At 36.1% G+C, this 19,887-nt stretch overlaps 1 protein-coding gene across 1 annotated transcript; it reads left to right on the forward strand.

Annotated features, from left to right (window-relative positions):
• On the forward strand, positions 1-19,665 carry LOC100066415 (UDP-glucuronosyltransferase 2B4-like). The gene is made up of 5 exons (XM_070262388.1): positions 1-670; positions 5,534-5,665; positions 7,865-7,952; positions 8,546-8,765; positions 18,418-19,665. Exons 1-5 carry the CDS (start codon positions 41-43, stop codon positions 18,692-18,694), a joined length of 1,347 nt encoding a protein of 448 aa, XP_070118489.1. The 5' UTR covers positions 1-40; the 3' UTR covers positions 18,695-19,665.
• The last annotated feature ends 222 nt before the right edge of the window (positions 19,666-19,887 follow it).

Genomic DNA, 19,887 nt, shown 5'->3' on the forward strand with positions numbered 1-19,887 from the left:
GGGATCAGCAATTTGAAAGGAACCATTGCATTCCACCAACATGTCTCTGAAATGGATTTCACTTCTGCTGCTGCTACAGCTGAGTTGTAACTTTAGCCCTGGGAGTGCTGGAAAGGTGCTGGTGTGGCCCACAGACTACAGCCATTGGATCAATATGAAGAAAATCCTGGATGAACTTGTCCAGAGAGGTCACGAAGTGACTGTTCTGACAGCTTCAGCTTCCATTCTTGTTGATCCCAACAAACCATCTGATATTAAATTTGAGATTTATCCTGCATCTTCAACAAGACAAGAATTTGAGGATATTGTCAGGAAAATAATCAATGATTGGACATATCTGACAAAAGAACCATTTTGGACACAGTTTTCACTACTGCAAGAAGTCCTTCAGGAATTTTCTGATTATTTTGAAAAGCTCTGTAAAGATGCAGTTTTGAACAAGAAACTTATAAGAAAATTACAAGAATCAAAGTTTGATCTCATTCTGGCAGATGCCGTGGGACCGTGTGGTGAGCTGTTTGCTGAGCTGCTGAAAATACCTTTCATGTACAGTCTCCGCTTCGTTCCAGGCCATAAAGTTGAAAAGTATAGTGGAGGACTTCCATTCCCACCGTCTTATGTACCTGCTGTTATGTCAGAATTAAGTGATCAGATGACATTCATGGAGAGGGTAAAAAATATGTTATATGTGCTTTATTTTGACTTTTGGCTCCAAACATTTAATGAGAAGCAGTGGAATCAGTTTTACAGTGAAGTACTAGGTCATGTGTTTGGGTGGTGGTTTGAAGTCCTAATTTTCCTAGTGCCTTGGAATGCGGGTTTGTATAAAGTCATAGGAATTTGTCTTTTATAAGTGAAATGTTCAAATAAAAATATAAAATATATCTCAAACTCATAAATATTATGGAAACACTTAAATTATAGGGTTAGTTAGAATGCTGTGGTCCACTACTACTACAGGACCCTCCAGGAAATCATAAATTAAAAGTTAGAGCACTTAGGAGCTGTTAAGCAATCACATATCATTTCTTATCTGTTTGTTTGTAATAGGTTTTATTTCATAGAAGACTTTTAGGTCCTCAGCAATATTGAGTAGAGATTTTCCTTACGCCTTGCACCGTCACATGAATGCCTCCCTTATTATCAACATTCCCCACAAGAGAAGTAGATGTGTTACAGTTGACAAAACGATACTGACATACAATTATCATCTAAAGTCCATATTTTATATTAGGGTTCTATCTTGGTGTTGCACGTTCTTTGAGTTTAGACAAAATTATAGTGTCACGTGTCCACCATTAAAATATCATAAGTGTAGTTTCACTGCCCTAAAAATACTCTGTGCTCTGCCTAATCATCCTGCACATCAATTTTACTGTAATTTATTTCATATTCAATACAAATGATTAGAAATTTCACTAAATATCTTGATCAAAAAAGACATAATATTGGGGCTGGCCCCGTGGCCGAGTGGTTAAGTTCGCGCGCTGCACTGCAGGCGGCCCAGTGTTTCGTTGGCTCGAATCCTGGGCGCGGACATGGCACTGCTCATGGAACCACGCTGAGGCAGCGTCCCACATGCCACAGCTAGAAGAACCCACAACGAAGAATACACAACTATGTACCGGGGGGCTTTGGGGAGAAAAAGGAGAAAAATAAAATCTTTAAAAAAATGAATAAATAAATAAATAAAAATAAATAAATAAATAAATAAAAAGACATAATATTGAGCAGTAATATATTTCTAGCACAACAGTCTATGGAGCCATGAGGTAATTATTTCCCCTTATTTAGTTTAGTTTCATTTAAAAAATAAACTATTTTGCTGTGTTACCTGAAGGAGTATTACCCGAAGGAGTCCTTCACAATTGCTCTATCTCAAACACGTGAACATATAATTACAATTTTTAATGATTACATATTCCTTCACTAAGTACTTACAAAACATCTGTTTTAAAGGCCTAGAATTTTGTCAAAAGGTGGACATACAAGTTACAAGCCATACTTTCTACAAACAATGTCTCTACAGATAAAATGAGCCACTATTAAGGGTGAGCCCACCTATTTCCATACTTTATGAAAACTTTCCAGCTATTTTTTGCAAATACATTTATTTAATATGCAAAAATTTTTAAGCTCCTTACGTGAACCGAGTACCAGTGTGGCCATACTTTCAAAGCCTTAGTTTACTGGGAAAATCTATGATCAAGGGAATAGCTTTCTAAATTGTAAAACTGGAGGGAGTGCTTCAGGGAAACAAGTGTCCGTGGGTATGGTAGGGAGAACTGATGGAGCAGTTGAAATCATTGTTTACATTTGCATCAATTACTTTTGCAGCTTTACAGAAAAGCAAATTTAAATTTATTTCTTTAGCGGCTTAAGTTTAATAACTGTTTATGATTGTGAATTCACTGGTGTGATCTTACAGATGAAAGTCTCTTACGCTTTGTCATATATATAAACAACATATATGTATATTATATATATTCTCACACGTAATTGTATTGTGAAACCACACACAAGTTTCAACATCTTTGGCTATGTCATTGTTAGCTCTTTTCAGAAAATTACCTGGTATATTCACTTTAGAAAACTCTCATTTCCTTATTTTTATTTGCTTTTTTTCCTTCAGGAAGACCTACTACATTATTTGAGTTAATGAGAAAAGCCGAAATGTGGCTCGTTCGAAACTATTGAGATTTTGAATTTCCTCGCCCATTCTTACCACATTTTCAGTTTATTGGAGGATATCACTGCAAACCTGCCAAACCCCTGCCTAAGGTGACCTATTCCTGTTTGTGTGGTTGGTTTGCTTTGAATTTTCATTAGAACTGATTCTGTGTTGTTTATTTAGAATGTTTGATTACAGTGAGAGATATGGGAAGCTGTGTAAAGTGACCTACCACTTAGAAACTCATATATTTCAAAACCATTACAAGACTCCGAATTTCATTATCATGACAGAATAAAGTAATATACCTGAAAGACATTGGGAATAGGGTCAGTTAAATTAAGGCCTCATTATTCATCACATAAAAACGTATCAGTCACTCTTTCAAAAATATTCTTTTTTTTTTTTTTTTCTGGCTGACAACGATTTGCCCTAACTAACATCTGTTGCCCAACATCCTCTGTTGGCATGTCATTTGCTGCCACAACATGGCCACTCATGACAGATGAGTGGTGTAGGTCCGCACCCGGCAACCAAGACAGGGCCACCAAAGTGGAGTGTGCCGAACTTAACCACTAGGCCACCAGGGCTGGCCCTCAAAGAATATTCTTAAAGTGACTAGCATATTCCAGAGCTATGTGCTGGTATGCAAAGAAGCAGCAGAGACACAATCTTCCCCCATACATACCATACATTCTACTTGGAAACCTAGAATATAAACATGTAATAAAAACTGTGCAAAAAGTATTATAATAGGGAACGGCCACAATGCTAAAGAATATCCAGTGGGCATCATAGAACAACAATGATGAGAAGCAGAAAGTACACTCTTTGTATTGGAAAGGTTACATCATTAATTTCTAGAGCGAAATGAACTAATAATGAATTTCAAACAGAAGGACTGAATCAAAAAAGAGGATGAGTATGCAGTTTTGACAACATATACTGGAAACTTTCGGCTCATCTACATTTCCTTTTTCTTGGTATGAGTGTGTACTGAGCCATAAGGAATTATTCCGGGACTGAGAGTAGTAAATTGATTCTAAATAGGCAAGAATGTGGGAATACAAGTCAGAATAATTCTGAAACAATTCCAGGCAAGAGGGTGACCAGCTTTCTGCTGCAGAAAGCCTGCTGTATCTCTCCCACTGTGGGCCAGCTGCTCCCTGGAGAACTCTGGGAGGTGATGATGATGGCCCCTCCCAGCCAGTTACACAAAGCACGTTCTACTAGGACATCCAGTTTACAATATGATTTCATGGCCAAAGGTGTCATACATAAACAAACCAGAAATATGGTCACTCAAATAAGTAATATGCATGTATATTTCTGGATTATAAATAGGAATCTTAGGGCTATTTCATGGAAAATCCAAACAGTAATATCAGATTCATTTTTCTGATGAGTCTGAGATTACTCATCAGCATTCTCCAGCCTTTAAAGAGAGAATTTAGGGGGAGCTCGGGAAATACGAAGTTTAGATGAGGTATAAATTATTATAGAGCTGTGAGGAAAAAGATGTAAAGTCACCGCACTCATACAAAATTTTCATAGTGCTCATAGTCAGAGACAGTAAATACTAATGACTAAACTAAAATAATTCCTCAGAAAACCTGTGTGGCATAAACGCAAATGATTTAGTAGAACTATAACAGTAAAGAATCAAAGGTGAGTCAAGATCTTGCTGTGTGGCCTCCTTCCAAGAGTCTATGTTAGTAATTAATGACAGTGTAAATGAAGAGACTAGGCATAATATTGTCTGCACTACTGTATATTGGCTCTATTTCACTTCTTTCTTACACACAGACACACACACACACATTTGTACAAATATACATAATAAAGGAAATTAATCTCATATCAATTGTATCATGGCAAAGGAACTGAAGGATTAGATCTGTTATACAAAGTCACTGAGGAAAACAGAATGGAGGTTCCTCAAAACATTAAAAGTAGAATTACCATAAGGCCCATCAGTTCACTTCTGACTATGTATCAAATGCAATTGACATTAGGATCCCACTGAGATATATACACAGCCATCTGCATAGCAGCATTATTCACAAGAGTCAAAATGCAGAAGCAACCCAAGTGTCCATCAACAGATGAATTAATAAACAAAATGTGGAATTTACACACAATGGAATATTACTCAGCCTTAAAATTGAAGGAAATTCTAACACACGCTGCAACAGTAGTGAACCTTAATGACACTATTCTAAGTGATATGGGACATTCACAAAATGACAAATACCATATGATTCACTTATATAAATTATCTAGACTAGCCAAATTCATAGAAGCAGAAAGTAGAATGACAGTTGCCAGGGAATTATTGTATAATGGGTATAGTTTCAATTTGCAAGGTGAAAAGTTCTGAATATTGGTTGTACAACAATGAGAAGGTACATACTACTGAACTATTCACATAGGAATGGTAAAGATGGTAACTTTTACATTATGTATGCTTTACCACAATTAAAAATAATCAGGGGCTGGCCAAGTAGCACAGCAGTTAAGTTCGCATGTTCTGCTTCTTGGTGGCCCGGGGTTCGCTGGTTCAGATCCTGGGTGCGGACATGGCACCACTTGGCATGCCATGCTGTGATAGGGGTCCCACGTATAAAGTAGAGGAAGATGGACACGGATGTTAGCTCAGGGCCAGGCTTCCTCAGCAAAAAAGAGGAGGACTGGCAGTAGTTAACTGAGGGCTAATCTTCATCAAGGAAAAAAAAATCAGGCACTATACTAGTAATTCCTGATAGTAGATGATTTTCTCTCCTTATTTGTTTGCAGCAATCCTTTCAATAATGTTTACGTTGCTGTTGTTCTTTGGTGATGGAGTAAATTATTTCTTCACAGGAATTGGAAGAATTTGCTCACAGCTCTGGAGAAAACGGTATTGTGGTATTTAGTCTGGGGTCAATGATCAGCAACATGACAGAAGAAAGAGCCAATGTGATTGCATCAGCCCTTGCCCAGATTCCACAAAAGGTTAGATAAAGTACCTTATACTGGACAGCTATTTAATTTATCTGTCATATTTTGAAAAGGGTGTGATTACAGAAATTTCCTACAGGAAAGGTAAACTACACTGTACTATGATAGATCCAATTTATGTCAAAAATGAGTGTAAAAGCGAAAGTATACATGGCAGGTGTCAACAGTGCAGAGGGTGATTTTGATTGACAATAATTTTGCCATTAACATTGGTATCAGATTAAACGTATTTAACAGATGCAGCATGAAGTTTGGGTATTATAATGATATTGCGGGCAGGTACACCTATCATCAAATTCTGCTCTGTCATTTGCTCCTTTTCCTTGTAAGATTCCTCAGGGCACTGTATATGCTACAGATGTTCTCAGACAGGAGTCAGGGGCTGTCCCCTGGTGTGACAGTTAAGTTCAGAGTGATCAGCCTCAGTAGCCCAGGGCTGCAGATTTAGATCCCGGGCATGGACATACACCACTAGTCAGCCATGCTGTGGTGGTGACCCACATACAAAATAGAGGAAGACTGGCACAGATGTAGCTCAGAGTTAATCTTCTTCAGCAAAAAAAAAAAAAAAAAAAAAAATAGAAAGAAAGAAAGGAGGTAAATTTTAACACTAACATTAAACAAGAAATGATAACAGTCTGAAAGGCATCCTGAAGTTTAGGTTTGCCAGGCAATCCAGGCCTCATTTACTTCCCTTCAATTTCAGAAAAGCCCTATTCAATGTGCTGTTCAGGGTGTTATGAAAAGAAAGGATAGCCAAGGCTCACCAACCTGCATCCAGGTTCCTATCCAGCCACGATGATTTAACGAGAGACAATAAACAACTGGAAAACAAGAAAGAGAAAAAAATGTCCTTGTGCATCAGGTCCCTGCTAAAGTTTGAAACAGGGAAACAAAAGAAATCATGGAGATGGGTCAGCCCTTAAGGTGACCTTGTGTTTTACAAAATATGGATCTGCAAGGACCTTGCTTCTAATCCATCTGAATAATAAATCCTCTCAATTGAAGAAGGAGGAGGGAATCTAAAAAGGAGCCAATTAGAAGCCAGGCTAGCATAAGAAAGTTTCTGATGTTTTCTTCTTGGTAAAATACGGCAGTAAATTATTTCTAATATATAGAACATACCTGAGTCTCTCAGTGTATTTGTGAACTACTTTTTAGTTTCCTGTTACAGCTTTCTGCTTATCATTTATGCAAATTTTCTGAGAACTGAAGTTGCTTTAAGACTCACATAGCAAATAGATGTTAACCACTGGTAATTTAAAATCTGGCTTATGAGGGTTGCTGAGGAATTGCAAAATCTACAACTAATTTTGGTACTGGGCTTGGAAATGGCTTGGCTATAAGAAACCATATTGATCAATACTGTCAAGGTTGGAATGCATCCTGAAAGTGTTAACAGTCAGTTGAGTAAAATTTAGCACCATCATGATATTCAATTTTTTTCAACAGCAATACTCTTATATATGAAGTACTAAGAGGCTCTTCTTTTCAACATGTAAAGAATTTTCAAACCTAGCAATAGTGATAATACTATGGATTCATGTAAAAGATTACTACTTGAAATTTTTCTTGGAAGTATTGGGATTAATAATTAGTAAACTTAAACATACTTAGCAAGTAGAAATTATTTGTTATTAAAAATAAATAGTTAAAAATCAGAATTATTATTCTCACAAATAGCTGAATGACACATTTCACGTTTGGCAAATCGAAAGATGTAAAACTCTAATGATATAACTTATAGGACAAGTGCATATAAATAAATCACTTCTGCTAACCATCAAAAAGAAATAAGCAAGCTAATATTAAATTTGGCAGCTGAGAGCTAATATAATAGTTAAATTAGTAGATTATTCATGATTTGCCTTTTTTTTGCACTAAAATTAAAATGACTGCCTAAAAAAATTTTATGTGCTTGAATTGGTGATTGAAAATCTCATTTGTCTAGTCCAAGTGTGAAACATCATGATTGCAATCAAACTTGACTGAATATAAAATAAGTACGTGAAACATGAGAATTCCTATTATATCCGTGTTTTATTGGTTCTCATTACTTAGCATCTCTTCCCTCATTTCTTCATCTGTCATGATGAATAGACTTAACTAGAGGCCTCCCAATCTATTTAGATTCTAATGTGCTACACTTTGAAGTTTGACTCGTGGAATAAGGCATTTTCTTTATTCTAACAGGTTATATGGAGATTTGATGGCAAGAAACCAGATACCTTAGGGCCAAATACTCGGCTCTATAAGTGGATCCCCCAGAATGACCTTCTCGGTAAGATTCTGGAAAGCAAACACTATAATGAGAGTAACTCAAATCAGATGATAACAGTTCAGCATGAGATGAGTTTATTGAATATTTATTATTGGAAAGCTCAAAATTAAAAACTAACTTTCTCATATTTATTTCGCAGTCGTAGGGGGAAAGGATAACTGTAACCTTTCCTTCCTCTGATTCCTGCACCACCACAATCAACTTCCTGCTGCCTTGATATGATACTTATCAGATTCAGTGACTTCATTATTTCATTAAGAGAATATATTCTAACATATCCCGTCCCCCTTTTTTTTCCAACTCATTGTTTTTTTTATCCAGCATGTTCTCTTTCAATTTTGTCCACCTGGCCATCACGTATTCCCTTTTCATTTCTGAAGGCATACACTAATCTTCTCTGTAGACTTCAATTATCTCTACAGCAGCTTTAGATTTGGCTTCCTATGACCTCTGAAAGGCATTTTAATATATTTCATGTATATAATAATGTGTTATCTAGAATAAAGTGCCTCTTTCAGTGTCTTATATTGCCCTACTCTCATTTTATTCTAAGACTTATACTTAATGGTTTGCTGAAATTCACCCTATCATAGGACACCCAAAAACCAAAGCCTTTATAACTCATGGTGGAGCCAATGGCATCTATGAGGCGATCTACCATGGGATCCCTATGGTGGGCATTCCTTTGTTTGCGGATCAACCTGATAATGTTGTTCACGTGAAGACCAAGGGAGCAGCTGTTAGACTGGACTTCACTACAATGTCAAGTACAGATTTGCTCCATGCATTGAAGAGAGTCATTAATGACCCATCGTAAGTATCACTATTTTTTTAATATGTAGTATTTACAGATAGATCCTTTTGCCAATGATGAGTATGAGTTTCATCTCTTTTTAAGAGGCTAATTATAAAATTATTAATGACTTAACCAATCTTAAAGCTACCTTTATTTTCACCCTGACATTTATTTCAAAGTTGTATCTTAACCCCATAGATTTAATAGGTAACCAATTGGGACAACAGTTTTCTCCTCAAATAGTGTAACATTACATAGTTAATTGTAAGAAGGACACATTTCTTATGATATGACATCCAAGAAGTAAGAATGATGAACAAGAAATATCATAAATTCTTTCATTTCAGTAGTTAACATCTCTGAAACTATAAATTTCTTTATGTCAAAAATTGATTTTATCACGTTAGCAGATTTTATAATGTGATATAATTTACATACTTATAAAATAAACCCTTAAAACTATAAAATTCAAATATATGTAGTACATTTACAGAGCTATGAAGTCATCATAATGATATAAATTTAGGAAATTTTCATCACCACAAAAGGAAATGTGACATGCATTAGAAGTCACGTCCTATTGCCCCCTGCCTAAGCAACCATTAATCAATTCTCTGTCTCTATAGATTAGACCTTCTGGACATTTCATATACATGGAATCATATCATATACGGTCTTTTGCAACTGGCTTCTTTCACATAGGATAATGTTTTTGACTTTATTCCCTGTCATAGCTTTGTATTGCTGAGTAATATTCTATGATAAGGACATAGCACATTTTATTTACCAACTCATCAGTTCGTGGCTATTTTCGTTGTTCCTTGTTTGGCTATTAGGAATATTGCTATATGTGCTTTTGTGTAAACATATATAAGGATATCACTACTTACAGTAAATCTAAACAGACTAAATCATTTAAAGACAAAGATAGTGAGAATGGATTTTAAAAACTGACTTCACATCATATTTACAAGACATCCATAAATAGAAGAGTACAAGAAAATTGTAAGTACAAAGGTAATAAAATATCTTTTTCAACAATAGCTATAGAAAGATGTAAAGCTATACTAATATCAGACACAGTAGAACAGAAACACTTCTAAAATAAAAATAAATAATTCATAATGATAAATAGGTTAATCCTTCAAAATAATGCAAATGATTAATTAGAAATACTTACTAGTAAATCCTCAAAATACACAAAGTAAAAGTAGACAAGAAGATAAAACAGATGGGGAGTGTATCAAGATGGTGACATAGGCAAACTCTGAACTGAACTCCTTCCCACAAACACAAACAAGATACAACGATTTTTGGAACAACTACCCATGAGAGATAACTGAAAAATGGGTAAAAATAACTGCCACAACAAAAGAAAGTACTGATTGAGGCAGAAATTCCTGTCTGGAGAGAAAAAAAACACCTTTGCAAGCCATGGAGTTTCACAGCAAGCTGGCCTGGAACAATCATACGTTATGCACCCTTCGCTGGAGGAGTAGGGGACCTGAGTAGGGGAGTATTGCAACTATAAGCATCCTTCAGACTCAGCACAACTGAGACAAGTCTCATAATATCTGGCTTTGCTGGCTTTTAACTTGAAGGAAGAATACCCCTAGGAAAGCTATCCTACATAAGTGGAAAAAAGCCAGCTCTTAAAGGGCCCATGCACAAATTTACCCATTGTGGAAAGCAACATAAATCACAAGAAAGAAAGGTGAACAATCGTTTGGTGAAAAGACACTCAGCTGATAGGCTCTGGGTTCATCCCAGTGAGATGTGAGTACTCTCAAGGAACTGAGAAATTGGAGGTAGCCATTATTGTGATGTAGTAGATGTGTGCTGACACAGATGCTGGCAGATGCCATTGGAGTTCTTCCTCTGGCCTGTTAGCCCAGGGTCTGCACCACCACTTAGTGGGCAAGTTTAATCCATCTCAGCGCTCCCTAGGGACTGGCCCCACCCAAAGCAAGCCTTTGAGCAACTTTTCCACTTGCATTGACTGGGTGCTTGGATCCTCTGCTGACAGGTGAGTGGGTCTCCCTCTGTGGCACAGGGCATGTGGGAAGAGCCAGTGTAGGGTGATGGTGAAGTGTGTGGAGGCCTCTGCACTGGTGCTACTCAGTCAGTTCCAGGGAGTCAAGAAGTTTGCAAGGGCCAGGGCTGTGATGACAATGGGTGCAGACCTGTCAGCCCTGGGCCTTATTGGCAGCTGAAGAGCTGTGCTTCTCAAAAAGCCAGATAGATGATCTGCCTCAGCTTCCAATGCCTGAAACAACTGGACACACTCATGGCTGTGGCCAGCCCCACTAAGCTGCAATCCCAAGAGAACTGACAACAGCCTTACAGGTGTGAGGCCTAGAGCAATTGTAAGACCCTGAGCCTCACAACCAGCCATGATGATGGCCTACTCACTTAAGAGAAAAACTCCAACAGGAATATGCCATTAGACTTTGCAGCAAAATGTGCTGAGTCTCTCCAAATATAATAAACTGATTGAAGGGTCCATAGCAGCCACATGCAGCATAGCACAACAATCAGCTGATCAGGGGAACAATCTAGACTCCCTGGGCATGTGCAGCAACAGCAACACTGACACAACAGAAACACACATGTAGCCCACACAGGGGTCACTCCTGGAACATTTGGAACTGGTGATGAGAGGCAAGCACACTGTTGGACCTTCAAAGTTATCTCTGACACAAGGTCATCTCCAAGATCAGGGGACATAGGTGACCCACCTAAGACATAGATATAAACACAGAGAATGAGGCAAAAGAAGAGGCAAAGGAATACATTCCAAGCAAGAGGAACAGGATAAAACTCCAGGAAAAGAAAAAAGTGAAACAGAAATAAACAATCTATTTGACAAAGAGTTCAAACAAAATGTCATAAAGGTGCTCACTGATCTTGGGAGAATGGATGAACACAGTGAGATCATCAGCAAAGGACTGGGAAACATAAAATAGAACTAATCAGAAATGAAGAATACAATACTGGAAATGAAAAATTCACTAAATGGTCTCAATAGCACAGTGGACGATACAGAAGAATGGATCAGTGAACTGGATGGAAGACTAGAGAAAATCACCCAAGCTGAAGAGATAAAAAACAAAAGAACTAAAAACAATGAGAACACTCTAAAGGAAGTCTGGGACAACATCAAGTGCACTAACATTCATATTTTAGGTGTCCCAGAAGGGGAAGAGAGAGACAAAGGGACAGAGAATCTATTTGAAGAAATAATAGCTTAAAACTTAACTAACCTAAGGAAGAAAACAGACATCCAAGTAAAGGAAGCACAAGGAGCACCAAATTAGATAAACCCAAAGAGGTCCACACCAAGACACATTATAATTAAAATGTCAAGAATTATAGATAAAGAGGGAATCCTAAAAATCACAAGAGAAAGGCATCAAGTGACATACAAAGGAAATCCCTTAAGGCTATCAGCTGATTTCTCAGCAGAAACCTTAGAGGCTAGAAGGGAGTGGCACAATATATTTAATGTGTTGAAAGGAGAAAATCAACAGTCAAGAATATTCTACCTGGCCAGGTTATCATTCAGAATGGAAAGAGACAGAAAGATTTTCACAGAGAAGCAAATATTAAAGGAGTTTATCACCAAGAAATCAGTCTTAAAAGAAATATCAAAAGGACTTATTTAAATGGTAAAGAGAAACTCAACAATAGGAATGAGAAAATTAAAAGAAAAAAGCAATAAAATCACTGGTAAAGGCAAAACTACATTAAAGGTAGTAGATCAATGCCGTATGAAGATAATATGAAGGTCAAAAGACAAAAGGTATGATTTCAACTATTTCAATGATAAAAGGGTAATAGATACACATACAGAAAAGATGAGGTTAGATATTATATCAAAAACATAAAACGTGGGAGGAGAGAATTAAGGGAGTAGAGCTTATAGAAGGAGATCAAACTAAAGAGATCATCAATTCAATATAGATTGCTATATATGTAGATTATTATGTATGAGCTTCATGGTAATCACAAACCAGAAATCCATAGTGAATACTCAAATAATTCAAAGAAATTAACCCAAACACAATACTAAAGAAAGCCATGAACCCACAAGGGAAGAGTCAAGAGAAGAAGAGAGGAACAGAGAAGATCTACTAAAACACACAGAAGAAAAGTAACAAAATGGCAATAAGTACATACCTATCCATAGATACTTTAAATGTCAATGGAATAAATACTCCAATCAAAAGGCATAGGATGGCCAAATGGATAAAAAACAAGAGTCATATATGCTGCATACAGGAGACATACTTCAAACCTAACGATAGTCACAAACTGCAAGTGAAGGGATGGAAAAGATACTCCAAGCAAATTGCAATGAAAAGAAAGCTGGGTAGCAATACTTATATGAGACAAAATAGACTTTAAAACAAAAAATGTAACAAGAGACAAAGAAGGGAAGTGCATAATGATAAAGTGAACAATCCAAGAAGAAGACATAACACTTGTGAATATCTATGCACCCAACCTAGGAGCACCTAAATATATAACACAATTATTAACAGACATTAAAGGAGAAATAGACAGCAATACAAGAATCTTAGGGTACTTTATCACTCCGCTGACACCAATGGATAGATAACCCAAACAGAAAATCAGTAAAGAAATATTGGCCTTAAAGGACGTATTAAACCAGATGGACTTAGTAGATATACATAGAACATTAAATCCAAAAACCATAGAACACACATTCTTTCCAAATGTGCATGAACATTTTTGAGGATTGATCACATATTAGGCCACAAACTAGTCCCAATAAATTTAAGAAGATTGAAATAATACCCAGCATCTTTTCAGACCACAAAGGTATATAACTAGAGATCAACTACAGGAAGAAATTCAGAAAAGACACAAATATGTCGAGATTAAACAAGATGTGACTGAACAATGACTGGATTAGTGGAGAAATCAAAAAATACCTGGAGACAAATGGGAATGAAATTACAAAGTGCCAAAATCTATGGGGTACAGCAAAGGCTGTTCTAAGAGGGGAGATTATAGCAATGAAGGACTCCACAACAAAGAAGAAAAATCCTAAATAAACAATCTAACTCTAAACTAAAGGAACTGGAAAAGGAAGAACAAACAAAGCCCCAAATCAATAGAAGGATGGAAATAATAAAAACCAGAGCAGAAATAAATGAAATAGAGACTAAAAAAGAATAGAAAAAATCAATGAAACTAAGAGCTGGTGTTTGAAAAGATAAAGAAAATTGACAAACCTTTAGCTCGACTTAACAAGAAAAATACAGAGAAGGCTCAAATAAATCGAATCAGAAATTAAAGAGGAGAAATTACAACAGACACCTCAGAAACACAAAAGACTATATGAGAATATTACAAAAAGCTATATGACAACAAATTAGATAATCCAGAAGGAATAGATAAATTCTTAGAATCATATAACTTTCCAAAACAGAATCAAGAAGAAATAGAGGATTTGAATAGAACAATCTCCAGTAAGCTGATCAAAGAGTAACCAAAAACCTCCCAAAAAATAAATGCCTAGGACCAGACAGTTTCTCTAGTGAATTCTACCAAACATGCAAAGAAGACTTAATACCTATCCTTCTCAAACTCTTCCAAAAGTTGAAGAGGAAGGGAGGGTTCCTAACTCATTCTACAAAGCCAACATTATCCTGATACCAAAACCAGACTAGGAAACACAAAAAGGAAAATTACAGGCCCTTATCACTGATGAACCTCAATGCAAACATCCTCAACAAAATACTACCAAATCAATTCCAACACATTAAAAAGATCGTACACCATGATCAAGCAGGATTTATTCCAGGGATTTATGCAGGGATGGTTCAACATTCACAAATCAATCAACATGATACACCACATCACAAAATGAGAAATAAAAATCAAACAATTCTCTCAATAGAGGCTGAGAAAGTATTCATCAAGATGCAGCATCCATTTATGATAAAATCTCTCAATAAAATGGATATAGAAGGAAAGTACCTCAAAACAATAAAGGCCACATGTGACAAGTGCACAACTACAATCATTCTCAATGGAGAAAAACTGAAAACTATCCCTCTAAGAACAAGAACCAGACAAGGATGCCCACTTTCACCAATTTTATTTAACATGCTATTGGAAGTGTTAGCCAGAGTAATCAGGCAACAAAAAGAAAAGGAATCAAAATCAGGAAGAACTGAAACTGTCACTATTTTCAGATGACATGATTTTATATATAGAAAACCCTAAAGAATGCACTGAACAACTTTTAGAAATAATAAATGAATATGGTTAAGCTGCAGGATACAAAATCAACATACAAAAATCAGTTGCATTTCTATACACTAACAAGGAATTAGCAGAAAGAAAAATTCAAACTTCAATCCCATTTCCAATTGCAACAAATATAATAAAATATGTACGAATAATCCTAACCAAAGAGGTGAAAGATCTGTACACTGAAAACTATAAAACATTGTTGAAAGACATGGAGGAAGATACAAAGAAATGGAAAGATATTCTGTGCACTTGGACTAGAAGAATTATCATAGCTAAAAATATGTATATTTCCTAAAGCAATCTACAGATTCAGTACAATACCTATCAAAGTTCCAACAACATTTTTCACAGGAATAGAACAAAGAATCCTAAAAGGTATATGGAAGAACAAAAGACCCAAAATAGCCAAAGGAATCTCTAGAAAAAATAACAACTCTAGAAGTATCACATTCCAGATTTTAAAACATACTATAAAGCTATAGCAACCAAAAGAGCATGGTACAGGCACAAAAACAGAGACACAGATCAATGGAACAGAATCAGGAAGCCCAGATAGAAACCCATACATTTATACACAGCTAATTTTCAACAAGCGAGCCAAGAACATGCAATGGAGAAATGAAAGTCTCCTCAATAAATGGTGCTGGGAAAACTGGATAGCCACATGCAAGAGAATGAAACTAGACCACTACCTTCACCACACACAAAAATTAACTCAAAAAGGATTAAAGACTTGAATGCAACACCTGGAACCAATAAACTTCTGGAAGAAAAGTTAGGCAGTATGCTCTTTGACATCAGTCTTATTAGCAGCATATTTTCAAGTACCATGTGTGACTGGGTAAGGGAAACAATAGAAAACATAGGCACATGGGACTACATTCAGTTGAAAACCTTGTGCACAGCAAAGGAAAACAACAAAAAACCAAAAAGACAACCTAACAACTGGGAGAAGATGTTTGCAAACCATATATCTGATAAGAGGATAATATCCAAAATATATAAAGAACTTACAGATCTCAACAACAAAAAAACTAAGAACCCAATTAAAAAACGGGCAAAAGATCTCAACAGACATCTCCCCAAAGACGATATACAGATGGTCAACAGACACATGAAAAGGCAGTCGACATCACTAACTACTAGGGAAATGCAAACCAAAACCAGAATGAGACATCATCTCACTTCCATCAGAATGGCTATAATTAGCAAGACAGGAAACAATAAGTGTTGGAGCTGATGTGGAGAGAAGGGAACCCTCATACTCTGCTGGTGGGAGTGAAAACTGATATAGCCAGTATGGAGAGTCCTCAAAACTTTAAAAATAGATATACCATAAGATCCAGCTGTTCTACCGTTGGGTGTTTACCCAAATAACATGAAAACACAAATGCATAAAGTTATATGAACCCCTATGTTCATCGCAGCACTATTCACAACAGCCAAGACTTGGAAGCAACCTAGGAGCCCATCAAGGGATGAATGGAAAATAAAAGATGTCATAGATATAGACAATGGAATACTACTCAGCCATAAGAAATGATGAAATCTGGTCATTTGTAACAACATGGATGGACCTTGAGGGCAATATGCTAAATGAAATAAGTCCAGAGGAAAAACCCCAAAAATGTGTGATCTCATTCATAAGAAGAAGACAAAAACAATGACGAACAATCACATAGAAACAGAGATTGGATGGGTGGTCACCAGTCGGGAAGGGGAGATGGAGGAGAGCAAAAGGGGTGATTAGGCACTTGTGTGTGGTGATGGATTGTAATTAGTCTTTGGGTGGTGAACAGGATGTAATCTATACAGAAATCGAAATATATAATGAGGTAAACCTGAAATTTATAAATGTAAATCACTGTTAGAGCAATAAGTAAAGAGTAAAAATCCAAAAACAAATACACCAAACTATAGACATACTAGGGTGTTTTTAAAGACCTTTTTCTATAATATAGTAAAAGATAACAAAATAAATAATTACATAAAAGATTTGAAGAATGTAAATTGAAAAAGTGACCTATTTGATATATGTATAACAATGGAGAAAACATATTTTAAACAGCATATAGAATAATTAATGGAATGGACAATCATGCTGGGGTGAAACTAAGACTTAGTAGTTGAAATTTTTCAAATTATAAAGAGTATATTGTCTGGCCAGACAAGAATTAAGTTAGAAATCATCAAAAAGGAAAAGAAAGAACTAAAAAGATCACTAAATTTTGAATATTAAGAAATACATTTCTAAATAATTCAGAATCAACAAAGAAATCATAATCATTCATGCACCATCTTCTCAGCAATTCCCTTCTAGGAATTATCCAACAGAAATGTATAAATATTTAAACCAAAACACATTTAAAAAATATTTATATCAGCATTAGTAGAAACGGCCAAAATATTATTAATAATCCACATGTCCATGGATAACTATGAAGACATAATCTATGGCATTGTCAGACATTGGATACTATACAGTAGTGGAATTTAATAACTGCTACAGAAAGGACAAAAACAAATGAATGATACTATCTAATTCTAATATATGACACAGAAAAACCAATCTATGCTATTAAAAATAATGATAGCAGTTAAGTTGTAGAAGAGATTAGTGAGTAAACAGTAGAAGAAAAAGATGAGCTTCTAGTAGCTTGTGGTATCCGATACCAATATGTAGGTTGTAGGTACATTTAGTATTCACTTCAGGATGATTTTCCAGCTGATAGTGAAATTTTGAGCTCTTCGCTTAGGATATGTGTGTTATTCTTTTGTATTTTTTACTTAAATTAAAGTATATTTTACAAAATGTATTTAGAAATCTAGAATTCAAATAGGAAAAAAAGAAAAATATGGAAGACATGCCTAGGGCTGCTATTAGGGTGGCCAGGAAGAGCCTGTCTGAGATGTGACACTAAAGCTAATGCCTCCCTCAAAAGTAGGAAGCAAGCCTTGGGGTGTCGCAGGGAAGAGTGCTCGAGGACAGGGAGAGAGGGGACACAAAGTGCAAAGATTCTGAGGTGGGAACACAGCTCAATGGCACAATTCCTCTTTAGAAACTTCAAGAGCATCATCCTAAAATTGCATTCGTCTTCTGACTTAGAGCCCTCAGAATGGCTTCTATCATTATGCCTGCTAGAAAAGATTTAACTTTCCCACGTTATCTAGATCTTCACTTTTTAAAGTATTCGTCATCAGAAAATTGCAATTTAAAAACAAAACTGTCGATGAAGTTTCAAGAAAAATATAATTCTTCCGCAACTCTCTGACGTTTATTTTGAACCTTGTGTATGGCACTTCAAAAGCTTTTCATGGGAATGATACGCTTCAGCAAATTAACTTCTTTTCAATGTTGTTATCTTTGTGTTTCTCCTTTAGATATAAAGAGAATGCTATGAAATTATCAAGAATTCAACATGATCAGCCAATGAAGCCTCTAGATCGAGCAGTCTTCTGGATCGAGTTTGTCATGCGCCACAAAGGAGCCAAACACCTGAGGCCAGCCTCCCATGACCTCAACTGGTTCCAGTACCACTCTTTGGATGTGATTGGGTTCCTGCTGGACTGTGTGGCGACTGCTGTATTTGTCATCTCAAAATGTCTGGTGTATTGCTGGAAGTTTGCTAAAAGAGGAAAGAAGGAAAAAAGGGAGTAGTTGTACCTGAGACCTGAAGCTGGTATGCCTCACAGATGGGACTCCCCCAGTTAATTCCAGCAAGTAGTTGTGATGTAAAAGTTCCTTCCTCTTATGACAAACCAAACTTTCATAATTTAGCTTCTGAGATCAAAATTTGTTTTCAAGTGATTACTACCTGTTTAAGAGTTAGAAATATGTCATGCTAAAGCAAAGCAGAGGCAAAAGTTAAATTAAAAGACTCTGTGGGATATTGACCTTAATTACTCTAATACAAAAGCTATACCAAAAGAAGATTATTGAGCTTAACTGTGTTTCAGACATTGAATATGGACACAATAGCCTTAAGCTGTGCATTCGCAATATCACTATTATTGTGCAAATACTCAGAATATTTTAACTTCAAGTTGATGTAGATTTTGTAACTTTATCTTTTGCAAAAGAAACTATTCAATAGTTAGAATTGTCTAAAATGGTTCACCCTTCATTTTCCACCACTAATGCTGCTTGGCTTTACTGTGCATCCAGCCTCAGAATCACTCCTTACCTAAAGACATGGCAAGATGTTTGCCTTCATCCAGTTTAATTCCTTTCCCAGTGGAATGCATGTGGATTTAGAAATATAACAGCTTCTTCATGCTTCCTAATATACAACTGAGCTACTTAACAAAGACTTTGGTTTCACTAGCTTATTCTCTTTACCTCATAGCTCTTTGAAAGGATTCATCAGGTTGCTTTCACTCTCATTTTAGCCTTTGATAATGGATGTAAGGTCCCAATTGCAGGTTTGATTAATATAGAGCCCATACTCTTAAGGAATTCTTGAATTTTCATTCTCTCCAAATGTATGTGTACACACACACACACACACACTCACATGTCCAGTTCTTCAAAACACGGCACAACACCACTTAGTTACTACTGATATGGTGAGCAATTCAATATGTTTGTTGAAGACAATTTGAAATAATGATTCTTATTCTAGATAACCATACTAGAGCAGCATGTCTCCTTCCTTATCTCTTTCCTCAGAAACCTGTTGTCTCACCCCTCTCGTGAACTTAATGTGGAAACATTACATCCTTTGCAGAGCAAAAACCAAATACATCATCATTTTCCTAAACCTAGGCACACTAAGACTGATGATAATCAATAACAATACAAAAACTGTAAAAATTATGCAAATTTTATGGAAATAATAGGAAAATCAAATA

This window comes from Equus caballus, chromosome 3 (genome assembly GCF_041296265.1).
Source record: "Equus caballus isolate H_3958 breed thoroughbred chromosome 3, TB-T2T, whole genome shotgun sequence".
Lineage (NCBI taxonomy): Eukaryota > Metazoa > Chordata > Mammalia > Perissodactyla > Equidae > Equus > Equus caballus.

What these genes read in the sequence shown, in the direction of transcription:
- LOC100066415 (XM_070262388.1), top strand. Translation starts at nt 41, where the DNA reads ATGTCTCTGAAATGGATTTCACTTCTGCTGCTGCTACAGCTGAGTTGT. An exon ending in TTGCCCAGATTCCACAAAAG is followed by an intron (nt 5,666 to 7,864) that starts GTTAGATAAAGT and finishes TTATTCTAACAG; the next exon opens with GTTATATGGAGATTTGATGG. An exon ending in AGAGTCATTAATGACCCATC is followed by an intron (nt 8,766 to 18,417) that starts GTAAGTATCACT and finishes TTTCTCCTTTAG; the next exon opens with ATATAAAGAGAATGCTATGA.